This window comes from Amblyomma americanum, chromosome 1, assembly GCF_052857255.1.
Source record: "Amblyomma americanum isolate KBUSLIRL-KWMA chromosome 1, ASM5285725v1, whole genome shotgun sequence".
NCBI lineage: Eukaryota > Metazoa > Arthropoda > Arachnida > Ixodida > Ixodidae > Amblyomma > Amblyomma americanum.
Genome location: NC_135497.1, coordinates 157,950,674 through 157,964,832, shown reverse-complemented (window position 1 = coordinate 157,964,832; position 14,159 = coordinate 157,950,674). Strand labels below are relative to the sequence as shown.

The window sequence follows — 14,159 nt, the reverse complement described above, 5'->3', positions numbered from 1 at the left end:
GTACTTCGTCAGTCTATGGACAGGAATATAATAGCACGGAATATCATATGCGCTTAACTATCTTTCCCTTCATACATGGCGGTGTTTACTTGGCGAGGAATAATAGATCTTAATAGTCGCACGAATACGAAGACAATCAGTTTCTTTCAGAATAACGAATTAATATGGAAAATTTTATTTCCGGTGCCTGTCTTCCAAACATCCCCCCATTTATGTTTTGTATAAGACTGGAATTGCCGATAATTATAAAGAAATCTTCATTCCCTTAAAACTCCTTGCACACGCCTAACCGCACTCACGCGCAGTAATCTGCAGTGTCTTCTCAGCGACTGATTCGTATCTTGCACTTCAACATATAAAAAACAAATCGCTGAAGCTACTAAATTTTGCTGACTGTAATGCTCCTGTCACATGGCCAAACTGTCATTTTAAACGAGTCACACTCGCGTTCAGGGTCATTCGCGCAGCGTCGCACTATTAACTTCACTGAAATTAGCTGCAAAAATCATAGCCTCGCAGTAAGATTGATGAGCTCACTGCACTCGGCTGAAACACTCTTCACACGTGAACAGTCAGCTTTCCTGTGCGGCAAAAATTGTTGTGCAATGCGGGCGTGATTTCCTTTGGGGGACTGCCGTCGTTGTCAGGCCGACACACCTGCCGGGCAGTGCGCTGCAGTTAACCCGCTTAATCCTCGACTCAAGAACCTCAGTGAGCCAGACCGTCTTTCTTGAGGACTGCCAAGGCGCAAAAAGTACTGTATGTGCGCCTCCGTGTCGGCTTAGAAAATGCCAGCACAGCAACTAATGTATTGTCCCGAAGTTCGTCGGGTCTGTGCCCAGTGAAGCGCATATCGTGGAAGAGAGACAGTGCAGCTTCGCCTAAAAATAGTGTAGGGAAAGCGCATGCATAATATGTTCGTGAATAAAGTGCATTTGGAATGATGCTTATCTTCAAAGTGTAGCACCGTGTTGCCAGTGGCACTTCATGAGGCGAAATGCGCGCGCTGGCAGTCACGCTAAATTCGCCTGTCTGACACCCGTGTAACTAAATTACTTCTGTGGCATAGGCGAAGAAAAAAAAAACAAAACTACCGTTAGGAAAGTATGTCGCAATAAATATATCAGGCCCGTGAGCACAGTACAAGGAAAACGCATGCAAAACACATGAGCAAATCACCACAAAACAAGGGTTATGTGATTGCGTGCCAGTCCCGTGATTTCCTACAATGCGCGCCTCTTTTACGCAGCGTTTGCTGATTTCACAGTTTTCTGTGCAGAATCGGAACATTAAGAAGTATATCACTCATCCATTGCAGAGCACGTTCTCTTCGACATAAAACCCTCCGTAAACTTGGAAGCGAACCGCCGCGCGTACGCTTCAGCGGGCGCCGCCGGCTGCCGTTCCACACTAGTGGAGCGACTGTGCCGCCACCTGTAGGTCGAGATGCGGCGATATTTTTATTTTTTTTTGCCAAGGGAACGCTGGCATGGTGTAGCAGAAAGCCGCACGCAAAATGGCGCAGTTTCTTCTGAAGAAACAAGAATATAATCCACTTCAGACAAGGCCTCTCTGGTTTCTCGTTGGCGGACTCTCTTGGTTGTTTTAAACCTCCATCGTTAAATGCTAACCCCGCCGTCCATTCTCATATTCACGGTCTACTTCTCCCCGACCATCCGTTCTGCCTGAAATATCCACTCACAGTGCAGCTCGGTGCTTGGCTGTCTCTGCTCTCTACGCATAAGTTGTGTGCGGCGCACAGGGAGGGAGGGTGGTGGTGAGGCGGGGGGCTTTCCAAGTTGAGGCTGATACTCTCCCTTCCGCTCAAAGAGAAACGAAAAGAATGCTGAAAAACTTCCCTTCACCACTGGCTGTGATGTATGTAACTACATGGGGCGTGTTTACGTTTGAGTTTTTACCTAGACCGTGACGGCGTCCCCCCCCCCCCCCCCAAAAAAAAAAAAAAAAATTGGAGTCACCACAGAGCGCGTACTGATAGGCATCGTCTCGCGCCGTACCTTGGTCTGCTCGGCAGAGGCGTCTGAGTGACCTTATCTCATTCGCCTCCTGGTCACCTTACCGTCGCCCCAGGTTTCGAACGGCAAAAAGAAACTGCGCCGAGATAATGCGAAAACTGTTTTCATTTCGTTACGTCTCCCCTTACTGTTTCTAGACATCCATGGCGAAATAGCCACGGTGCGACAGGACGTAAACTTTGCTTCCACTACGCGCATAGAGCGTAGAGAAGAAAGAAAAATTCTCTGAAACGGAGCTGACTGTTGGGAATGAGGAGAATTACTCTGCAGTGCAGCTGTTGGAGCTACGATGGGTGCGTATTGCTAACACCCCTGTTTAGCTGCACCAGTGGAGCGATGTCGATTAAAAGATACGCCCTCTCTACTGGGGAGAGACATTTAACTTCTCCGGTTTTAGCAAGCGCATGTTAATCAACTGATATAATGCAGACTGCCTAGAGGACGTATGCAAGGAGTTAAACTTTCCTCTTGCCCTCCTACCGATGGGAACGGGGTTAGCAGTACGAAGAGTACTTCAGGTCTTCGTCCGGCGACACGTTGCCGGTTGGGGCAGCAGTTCCAACTTCTCAAAGCAAAACTTATTTATTAAAGACGGCACTGACATAAAAAGGCAGGTGAGTAAAAGGCAGTTTAAAAAAAGGCTGTTTAAAAAAAGGCTGTTAAAAAACGGCCGAGCTTGAGACTCGGCGCGCTCGTCCAAAATCGTTGTTTCCCACGGGTTTTAAACCCTTCGATACTTGGGCGGAGCTTTACCAAACCAGCTCTCGCCCAATCTGAACCAATAGCCATGCAATGTACAAGTGGGCGGAGCCCAGTGGACCCCGCTCCTCCTGGAACGTGCAGGGCGCGTGACTCCGCGTACGCAGCTCGCTGCATGCACATTCCATCGATTGCCACGCATCGGATTGACAGCTAAGGAATGTCTTCCGCGGGACATGATCGCTCCTGGTAACAGGTGCGGGGGGAGGGGGGGGGGGGCATTGTCCCCGTGGGCTGTCGCGAGCCCAGTGGAATGCGCAGCTCGCTGCATGCGCATTCGATGCACCGGTTGCCACGCGTCGGGACAGAAAGGATTAGTGCCGCCTTTCACCCTAAGCGCGGGCGACACGCCTCGACGTACATTCCTCGATTCCCCCTCGGGCATGACCGCTCCTGGTAACAGGTGCGGGGGGGGGGGGGGGGGTCCCATCGGCCCTGTGGGCTTCCACTTAACACCTCCCCACCAAGAATGTTGGGGGGACACTTGCTGTACACCCAACATACCGAAGCCCACAATAGCGCCAAGAATGCGGCCTTCTACAACATACAAAACGCGCGAAAGCAAAAGGGTCCGGGCCCCCACTGGCCGCTGTACCAGCACAAAAAAAATACACTTCTACATCCTACTAACAATTGGAAGAAGAAAAAAACATGCTAGGGAGGATACCTTCAGGCATGCAGACGCCAGCACAACTCTTAGTTACACATTTCAGTTAACAGGACGACAAGCACAAATCAGACCCTTTGGTAAAATCATAAGAAAAATCATACGTGCAACAACATTGCCATGAATGCGGGTTAAAGAAAACATACCACAGTTTTCATGAAGTTCTATGTACATCACAACACAATCCCGACGAGGGCAAGACACATAATAACACGGTGCTCTTCGTCAGAGACGGATTAAATATAATCACAACGCGAACAGTTCACACAGGACACAATTTGCCCACTGGCATGAAACTGTCCGATCACTTTCAAAGTCACTCGTCACGTTCCCCCACTCTCACTCACTGCCCCATCGTGTGCTCGAGCCACAAGGAATATTTACGCCTATCGCAACCTGGCAGTGGCAAAGTGGGTTAAGGCTATGGCCATTATGCATTTGTCCCTATCCCCCAGGATCGAACATGTCTGTTCGCACGAAAGTGTACATTGCGCGCTTCAGGCAGCACCATTCTCGCATTCGTCCTGCTCTGGGGTTGTCTCCCTCATCTTCCTCGAAGGAGAGGCCGACCGTCTGCGCATATGGGGCACAAGCCTCCGCGAAAGGCTTTAATTGCTCGGGTCTAGAGAACCTCTTAGAACGTGGCATGGGCAACTCAATGAATTCGTCATCAGAGACCTCCATGTTCTCGATCTGCCTGTCGCCCAGACCCGCAAGGAGATCGCAGCATGGGTCGCGCTTCGCCTCTATCAGCGGTAGCGTAACTTCACTTCTTCCAGGGCATGAGGTGAATCCCCCGTCGTCACTGCTTTGATTCCCCTCATCTAGAGCCAAGCTTATTGCGGCGTTGAACGAATCTGAGTTCTCCGGCTCAGAACAGCCTAGCCTACCCAGCTGTGCGGGCTTCTCCGACGCCGTTGTAAATGCTGCGCATGCCGTTTGAACGCGAACGCACATGCCGCTTTCGCAGCTCTCTGCCTGGCATGCTGGTGCTTCAGCTGGCAACAAAAGGTCACACGGTGCAACCGGGCCGTCCGAGCAGTTCATGCCGTTGCGCTCATCAGTGCCATTAACACCGCCAACAACCTGCTCGGCTGCCTCGCCAGAGTTGACCTGCACAGTTGTGTCATGCGTCGAATTTTTGCCGGCCACGTCTGTGGAGCTCACTTCCACCTCGGGAATAAACGGCTGCTTTTCTGTTCCGACAATTGAGGTTGACTGCACAACGTGCGACTCCTCGACGCTGGTGGTCGCTGCACTATCTGCAGGAACCCGGGATTTTTCTCGACTGCTCTCAATAAGCATAGATTGAATGCCGCTGCCGCTATCCTCTCTAATCGCCGCATCGATCAGCGTTTGATCAGCGTCGTTCACGATGATAGGGCATGGTTGTGTCTGTGCCGGCTCCTGCAATACACGCGCCGCTCTCCGCGAGCGTTGCTCTTCTGCAATCCTTTTCTTCTCCTGCCGTAGCTTCTCTTCGGCTACCGCTAACTGGCGCTTCAGCTCTTGGATAATAGAGTCGCCTCGCTCCTTTTCCATGGCCCGCTCGGCCTCTGACATTTCTGCGCGCTGAGCGCCATACTCATACTCATAGCCACAGCCATATTCACTTTGCCAACTGAATGTAGCCATTGTGCCTTGCGTAGTTCTAACCCTACGGCTCAAGCACTCCCGAGGCAAGTAAAGTGAAAATGGGGAAACTCACTCCGTTGTCGGGCGGTCGGTCATGGCACTTGCTTCATGGTAGCAGCAGGTCACGTCCTGAGGCGCAGAAGGGTGGCCGGAATCTGTAGCTCGCAGCAGGCCCTTCACGTCCTCCCGGCCTTCAAAGTCGCCAGCCGCCGGTGCCGCAGAAGTCGCCAGCCGCAGGCGCCGAAGAAGTCGCAGCGCTTCGCTCCGTCGGTCTCGCCTCACTGGCCCCTCAGCGCTGACGTGGAGCCTTGACTCCGAGACCTCGCCTGGACTTTGGTCCCCGGGGCTTCTCACCAAGATTTTGTGCTCCGTCAATCTTCAGGAAGGTACTGCCTTTAACCGCTCTGCAGGAAGCCGCTCAGACGATCCTGGTCACGGCACCAGTTAAACTTTCCTCTTGCCCTCCTACCGATGGGAACGGGGTTAGCAGTACGAAGAGTACTTCAGGTCTTCGTCCGGCGACACGTTGCCGGTTGGGGCAGCAGTTCCAACTTCTCAAAGCAAAACTTATTTATTAAAGACGGCACTGACATAAAAAGGCAGGTGAGTAAAAGGCAGTTTAAAAAAAGGCTGTTTAAAAAAAGGCTGTTAAAAAACGGCCGAGCTTGAGACTCGGCGCGCTCGTCCAAAATCGTTGTTTCCCACGGGTTTTAAACCCTTCGATACTTGGGCGGAGCTTTACCAAACCAGCTCTCGCCCAATCTGAACCAATAGCCATGCAATGTACAAGTGGGCGGAGCCCAGTGGACCCCGCTCCTCCTGGAACGTGCAGGGCGCGTGACTCCGCGTACGCAGCTCGCTGCATGCACATTCCATCGATTGCCACGCATCGGATTGACAGCTAAGGAATGTCTTCCGCGGGACATGATCGCTCCTGGTAACAGGTGCGGGGGGAGGGGGGGGGGGCATTGTCCCCGTGGGCTGTCGCGAGCCCAGTGGAATGCGCAGCTCGCTGCATGCGCATTCGATGCACCGGTTGCCACGCGTCGGGACAGAAAGGATTAGTGCCGCCTTTCACCCTAAGCGCGGGCGACACGCCTCGACGTACATTCCTCGATTCCCCCTCGGGCATGACCGCTCCTGGTAACAGGTGCGGGGGGGGGGGGGGGGGTCCCATCGGCCCTGTGGGCTTCCACTTAACACAAGGGTTGACCGCTTTTAACATGCGCAGCTGAGATTACATCCTGAAATAGTTCAGTTCCCTAAATGTGAAAGCAGCCCAGATTAGTTAGCACTAAAACGAGTTTGTTCCAACTTTACGATGCTTTCTGCCTGGCTAATTTTGCACGTTAGCATGAAATTATCCAGCGCCTCTGTTCTCGCTTTCTAACTTTTGACCCTAGTGCTCCATGCGCGCACTGGAGTATTATAAAATATCCTAATCCTGTGAAATTAAAGCGTTAACTGTAATTTTCCATAAACAAGATTCAATGGCATAAAATCAGCGAACCTTACAACTCGTTTTTACAATGTATTTTCGGCGACATGGAAAACAGGTAGAGCACTAAATTATTGCGAATCGCTTTGAGGGTTCAAAACTAAACGCCTCAACCTCGAATGTGTGTTGCATTTGGTAGTCCTCGGCGCTTAGCATGAAGAGTTCGTTTTCCCTTCTAGCTATCATCCGCTTGAGGCGAAGGGCGCGATACTGGTGCATGCAGAGTCATAACGGAGAATTTGTGCGATGAGGGCATTTCTGAGCTAAGTGCCCACACACGACAGCAAGAGCATCGGAAATTTGGAACAGTGAAGTTTTCGAATATAATACGAATTCAGTAAAAAAAAAAGGTTTGCTTCAAATATCAAATTGAATTACAGCTATTTTTGTTTTAAAAATCGTAGAAATAATTAAAGCGAGGGCAAGAACGTAAACAAAACTGATTCACAGCCTTCGAACTGCGCGATTAAGTTGATAACCAAATTAAGACGCTGATCTCGGCAGCATATCTCAGCCAAAGCCAGGTGAAAGGTGGCCAGTTTTGATCTTGGCAATAACAACAATCTTGGCAATAACAACAATTGAAGAAAAGGGTTGTACGTGCTTGCGGCAAGTTCGGTCGGTTGAGGAGCAGGGAAATTGTTTTATCAAAACTCAAACAGGAAACTAGCCAAAATTTCACTACACCTGACATTATATACGTTGATGGTGCAAGTACAGTATTTGTTTTCTTTTCATGACAGGATACGCCACGCGGGCGGCTTGTGTAAGCATTGTGTTTGTGCGCGTGCGCGCGTGAGAGAAAACAGTTTTCTATATACCCCCTCCTTCTTTCCCCCTCCCTGCCCTCTCTCTGTCTCTTTAAAGCGAAAGCTTTACTACGCCAGCCAGCGAGCCATTTCGGCTCGTCGCGCCGTATGCCGTATGCAGTGGCCGACGAAAGAGCTTCAACAGAGCCGCGCTTCAACAGATGGCGTCGCCGTCGACGCCGCTGTCGTCGCCGCTCACTCCACCAGATGTGCTCCGCTGGGGTAGAGGGAGAGGAGGTGTGGCCGCTCGGGGGGTACACACACACACACACACACACACACACACACACACACACACACACACACACACACACACACACACACACACACACACACACACACACACTCACACACACACACACACACACACACACACACACACACACACACACACACACACACACACACACACACACACACACACACACACACACACGCACTCACACACACACACACACACATGCACGCACACACACACACGCACGCACACACACGCACACGCACGCACGCACACGCACGCACACACACACACACGCACGCACGCACACACACACACACACACACACACACACACACACACACACACACACACACACACACACACACACACACACACACACACACACACACACACACAGACACACACACACACACACACATTTATGCATGCGCTTCACCTCAGTGTATTATAGTGGTTATGGAGAGCGCAAAAGAGACGCAACAACGACAGAACGAAGCAAGGAAGAGACAAGCGCTCAAGAGGCGCCAGAAGAACGCGTCGCACGACTCGAGAACCGTCGTATATAACGAAGGTGCGGCTAGAAGTCGTGCACGTCCCGTAGTGACTACTCAACTGCGGAAGAGACCGGTTTGAGTTTTCGACAGCGTCGGGATGAGACGCTGCGTAGACGACGTGCCGAGGAAACGAAGCTTTCGCAATTCAACTATGGTTAACCACAGCTAAACCACAGCCAATTTTTATTACCGATAGCCGCAGCTGAGGTGCTTCAGGTTTCGATGGCAGATGCCGCGGCTTGCGAAATCTGTTCCTTCAGTTTTTATTTTGTTTTCAACTAATCACCAAAAATGACAATTGTTCCGCGCCCGCCCATGCCGGGTATTCCAAGAAACCGAGCATTCAATTCTCGAACTCCACATCTGATGTTTTGTTGGTGGCATGAAATAGTGACAAATTGCTTCGCCCTTTTCGTAATAGTAAATATGCTCTAAGGCCACTTTAATACATGATAAACTGCATTCTGCAACAAGGTCGCAGTAGCCTTTTTTTTTTTTTCTCACCTCATCCTCACCTTTCTCGCCGTCATTTCATCGTTACAAACGCAGTTAGCCTTGCTCTTGCGTTCGGAAGCCCTACCTCTATGTACTGGATGCTCACGAAATTAACATGTCGCAAATAATCTAGATTTTAGTTTGTTAAATTGTCATATTAAATTAATTATTCTAGAGAAATATTTATGTAAACGGTACTTGCGACCCACCGCGTTGGCTTTGGCTTGTAGATTTGGCGTTCAGCTGCTGATCCCAAGTTCCCGGGATCGAATCGCTCAGGCGAGATGCAAAAATGCTCATCTGCTGTCAGCGCATGTTGAAGAAACCCAAGCGGTGTCTAAATTAAACCGGAACCTCCCACTACGCGGTGTGCCTCATAGCCCATGTGTCGCTTCGGAACGTTGAACCCCACATACCATACCGTACCCTACCCGCGACAAGTGGCGTTAAAAACAGGCTGTTGAACGCTTGGCACACATTTACTCGTACGTATATACAGCTAGCGCCACCTCTTAGAAGATTACAGCCTTCTGGGCTTCACTAGGTCTGGTGTATTGCGAGCTCTTTCCTAGTGCTTTAACTGTTCTTTTTGTTTTGGCGTGACGTGTGGGTCAACAGAGCTCTCCACTGGCTCAGGCGTCGTGTCTTCATGGAACAGCGCCAGTGTTTACTCGAAACCAACATCTGCTCAGCGTGTTGCGACATTGCACAGAGAGAGACAGGACGGTTCGAGAGCTGGTAGTCGTCGGCTATGAAACCGGACGCCGCTGGCGCTCTTCTAGGAGATCGTCACGGTGGCTGTGTTCACTCGCACTCTTGCTGGAAGGAATGAACGGCAACAGGTCAAGACAGCGGAGCTGTAGCGAGCACAACCGTGGCTCTTCAGCCAATGTGGTGATAGCGGTCACATTGTTCTCCGTTCATGTGTATCTATATATGTCCTGTTCTTATTTTTTTTTTCACAAACAAATAAGTGGTCAGTCCTTTTGAAGATAAGTTTGTAAAGGACACGCAAAGAATGCGTTCCGCAATTTTTTTTTTTTTCACTGAAATTTGTATCGCTGGTTTTTATTGTGCAGTCGATTTTTGAACGTATGGCGTCTGAAGTTTTGTTTCCTTGTGTTTTCTTGGCCGAAACAACGTGAAAGAGGTGTTACCAACGGCGGGACCTTTCGTGCGTGGGTGGCTCCTCCGCCCTTTCCTCGGGGTTCGGGAGGCCGCAGCCTCTCCACGTGGGCAGCTTCGGAAAGCCGGGTGTTTATAAACGCACTCGGCGCATCTCCTACATGACGCGGCTGCTCCTAAGGAAAGAGCTGAACGGGGGCAGACCTTGCCGCTAAAACTTAGCGCTAAAAACTAAAATGCGCTGGGCCAACCGTCCGGTTGCCTTTCGCGGCCGCCGTGATCGTGACTCGCAAGGATTATTTTGGGATATGCTCTGCGCATCGCAAAGCGTCCGAGCTGCTCCAAAGGTTTTCCTTTAGTGACAAGTGGAGCAGTGTCGATCAGTGCAACGAACTATATCCATACACTTCGTACATAAACGCTGCTTCAGTTTATAGCTGCTGTACGCTGTCCCCGCGACCTTTTCTTCATCCACATTTCAAAACATTCAACGAACCAAAAAGTCTTGCTCCGCTGTGGTATACTACACAGGGCTGATTTTCTCGTTCTTTGTAACGACTGATAGCGAAGCGCGTTTCATTCAAGTACAGTGCTCTTGCTTCACAGATCACCGACAACTAGAGTTGACTCTAGTTTTTTTTGCATGGTAATAACTAAACTGCACCACGATGATAAAAAAGAAAGGTGATAACCAACCAGACACTTGCCCGCACTTTGCTAACCGGTGCTTTTTCACACAGAATCAGTTTTTTCTTGCATTTGGAAGCTCGTACAAACTCGCCTGTTTTTTTTTTTTTTTGCAATACAAACACATAATTCAGAATTGTTCTAGTGAACTTTGAAATGATCGGGGAAATTTTTGTTGTTGCGTGCCTTGCTGCATCCATATCTGCCCTCTTATTGAACCTGCTGGGAAATTCGATGTCAAGTTGAGAATAGTATGCAATACCAAAATGAAGATACAAGAAAATCAGATCATGTGCCAATTTTCAGTTTTAATACAAGGGAAAATTACTAAATTTTCCTTGGAATGTCACCTTGGGATGTTATTGTTTATCAGTGGGCACTGCAAGCGCCAGTCCGCTATACAGGGTGTCCAGGCTAACTTTAGCCAAGGGTTAAAAAATAAGATATTTGAGGCAAGCTAGGGAAACCATTTACATACAGCTACCAGAAGGTTGGGCACCTGGGAATTTTTTTTTATTGCTATTAAGTAGTAACTAAGATATTTTTTCTAAATGCTTAATTATTTACTTTAGGCAGCAGATGTCAATAGCAAAGTTGGAGAGCACCTTCATAAAACCCCATTCTATTTATTTTCGATAAAGAAAGCCTCACGTGTATCTTTTTTCCGAGCTCCAAAGGAAGCCCGCGAATTACAAAAAAAAAAAAAATCACGTGACTAGCGCATCCGCGCGCCACGATTGTGCTGCTCTAAATCTTGGCTTGTGTGAACGAAATCAGCTCCTGGCATGGCGCGACGACCCCGTTGCTCCGGCAGGCCGATGTGTCGTGAAAGTGGTTGCACCGTCACGCTTGCAGACTGGCTCGCGCGGACGTCGCAACCACCGTTGACATATCGGCCTGCCGGAGCAACGGCGTCGTCGCACCATGCCAGGAGCTGATTTCGTTCACACAAGCCAAGATTTAGAGCAGCACAATCGTGGCGCGCGGATGCGCTAGTCACGTGATTTTTTTTTTGTAATTCGCGGGCTTCCTTTGGAGCTCGGAAAAAAGATACACGTGAGGCATTCGTTATCGCAAATAAATGGAAGGGGGTTTCTGAAGGTGCTCTTTAATTTTGCTATTCACATTTTCTGTCTAAAGTCGACTTTTAGGCATTTAGAAAAAAATATCTTAATAGCTAATTAATTAATTACAAAACAAAAAAATGCCCATGATGCGCAAGCCGGTTGGTAGGTGTATGTAAGCGGTTTCCCTGACCTACCTCAAATATCTTCTTTTTTTATCCCTTGGTTAAAGTTAGCCTGGAAACCCTGTATATGTTCACGTCGTCCCTTAATATACAGCTGTCCAGTACGACTCGCAAAACTTCGGTGAAGTTTTGCGAGTCGTACTGGACATGAGTGTTCAGGGAGCACTGGAAGTAACCGAAACACTGAGGTAACTGCATTTGCATGTTGTTTAAAGGAGACTAGAAGCCGTAGTTTATCGATGCACAGGCGCAGAACTGATACGCGCTTCACGGCACAAGGCAGAGCGTTCACGGACATTAGACCACAATAAGTGTTCCATTTACATTGGCTCCGACTACCTCCGCTCATTGTCACGTTTGCATAAATTGCAAGAAACATAGGAGTACATTGCTGCGTGAAGGAGAATATATTTTTCGATATTTATAACGAATGTGGCAGCAAGACTGACCATGCCTAGTGGCACGAAGCACGGCAAGCCTTCGAGGTAGTGTTTGCCTGGCTTCTGTCCCATGCAAAATTATTAATAGCAAATGGCCGAAGAATAGAACCGCCGCTTACAAATAGGCACGACTGAAGGGAAATTGAATTTCCCGACTAAGCTGTCTCGGTTCACAAGGGCATCAATATAAGATAACCTGCATCGAATCACTGGATGTGCATATGAACCAGTGAAGATTAGCTTGCGTGGGCTTGTTTCTAGAAGGCCGCTGTAGTTTCAGCGACAAGTGAGAAGCGCGGACCAGACAATGGAACAGCATCGCTTGCGCGCCGCTGCACAGAGTGATAAAGCGCACTGGCCGCGCAACTCGCTAGCGCGCATCGTGAAGATCATGCCCATTTGATAGCGATTGCTTTCGCGAATCCGAGCATGCAATTACATGCAGTTACTGCTGCTAGAAGAGGCTGTGAAGTCGCGCTCTGGAAGCATAGTGCTTTTTTAACCACGACATCTTACACCGCGGCCGCAGCATGAAGGCCGTTGCTCTGCTGCTGCTTTTATTGTCGGCTGAGCAGCTCCTGTCGTGCTCAGCGCCAGGACTGCCCAGAAACGGCGTGTTCCCCGAACGTGACAAGATGCCGAGGGATTTCGCCGCTGGAACGACTGTCACTTACGCCTGCAGCGAGGGCTTTCAACTGCTGGGCAGCAGCCGCCGCACGTGCCTGGACGACGGCGGTTGGCACCCACGAGGCCTGCCCTTCTGCCTCGTGGACGTCTCGGCGTCCAAGACAGCGCATTCCTCGCAACCGCGCGACGACCCGAAGCTGGCCTTGGATGGGAACCGAACCACTTGCAGCTCCACGCTAAGCCATCTGTCGCCCTGGTTCCTTGTGGACCTGCGGCGCGCGTTTCCCATCAGCGTAGTGAAGCTCGACTTGCCGCATCTCGTCTCCGCGACTCCGATGTTGATACGCGTCGGCAACTCGTCCACGAGCTTCGAGAATTCCGTGTGCAGCGTGTTCGAAGCGGAGCTCGTGCGCGGCCACTCGCTGTTCTTGCCCTGCACGTCTCCGGAGAGCGGCCGCTACTTGAGCGTGCACCTCGGCGGATTCGGCTCCCTGACCGTATGCGAAATAGCTGCCTACTCCGAGTTCGCCGACACCGAGGAGGGGAGTCCAGAGACGACCACGGTTCTTCGGCACGACGCAGCGAACGAACCTCCGGCAAACAGAAGTGGCCTGTTGGGAATGAGGGGGCTGACCGGCGTAAGCATCGGCGCGTTCGTACTGCTTGCGCCCATCTGCTGCTGCTGCTGGTGTCAGCGATGCACCAAGTGTTGCTGCAAGAAGTCTAGCGGCAATCAAGAGCTGAGAGGCGCCGATAACGCGGTGTTCGTCCTGAGCGAACGCGATATTGGCTTGGGTTACGCGAGCTCCTGGAAGGACCTCGAGAGCGACGGCACGGTTCCTACCGGTGCCAGCGGTGTCACCGCGAGGCTTAGGGACGTTTCCTTTGAGACTCCGACACGCAGCTTCTACGATGTAGATTTGAACTCCCCGTAGACCTAGCATCACGTTGGGGATGTTGCGCCGTGGACAGCACATTTATCTTCACAGCTTTCACTGGCCTCGTCTTCCACAAATGGCGCCACGCCAATTTCATTCACATTTCTTTCCGGGGTTCCCGGGTGTTTTAAGGGTTTGAAAGCAGCTGTCGCAGTAACGTTACCGCCTTGTGCTTTTGTAAAACTTGCCTGCGCCCTGACACCCGACTCGTTCAATTGGGCCTGCTTTTCCGCGTTTGATTTTATTCCTTGTTCTGATATGACGACGCGAAGGAAATCGTCCTATCATTTTGTACGCATTGACTTCGGCACCTCGAGAAATTTTAACCGTTTTACGTTATGCCCTTTCATTTTGCTGCATGACCAGGGCGCCTCTAAATAAAAGTTCCGGCCCAAGCAC

The 14,159-nt window shown here is 50.3% G+C and overlaps 1 protein-coding gene across 1 annotated transcript; it reads left to right on the top strand.

Annotated features, from left to right (window-relative positions):
• Positions 1-12,569: 12,569 nt before the first annotated feature.
• LOC144136618 (uncharacterized) lies at positions 12,570-14,159 on the top strand. Its single transcript, XM_077669112.1, has one exon. The coding sequence runs from the start codon at positions 12,726-12,728 to the stop codon at positions 13,755-13,757; it is 1,032 nt and encodes a 343-aa protein (XP_077525238.1). The 5' UTR covers positions 12,570-12,725; the 3' UTR covers positions 13,758-14,159.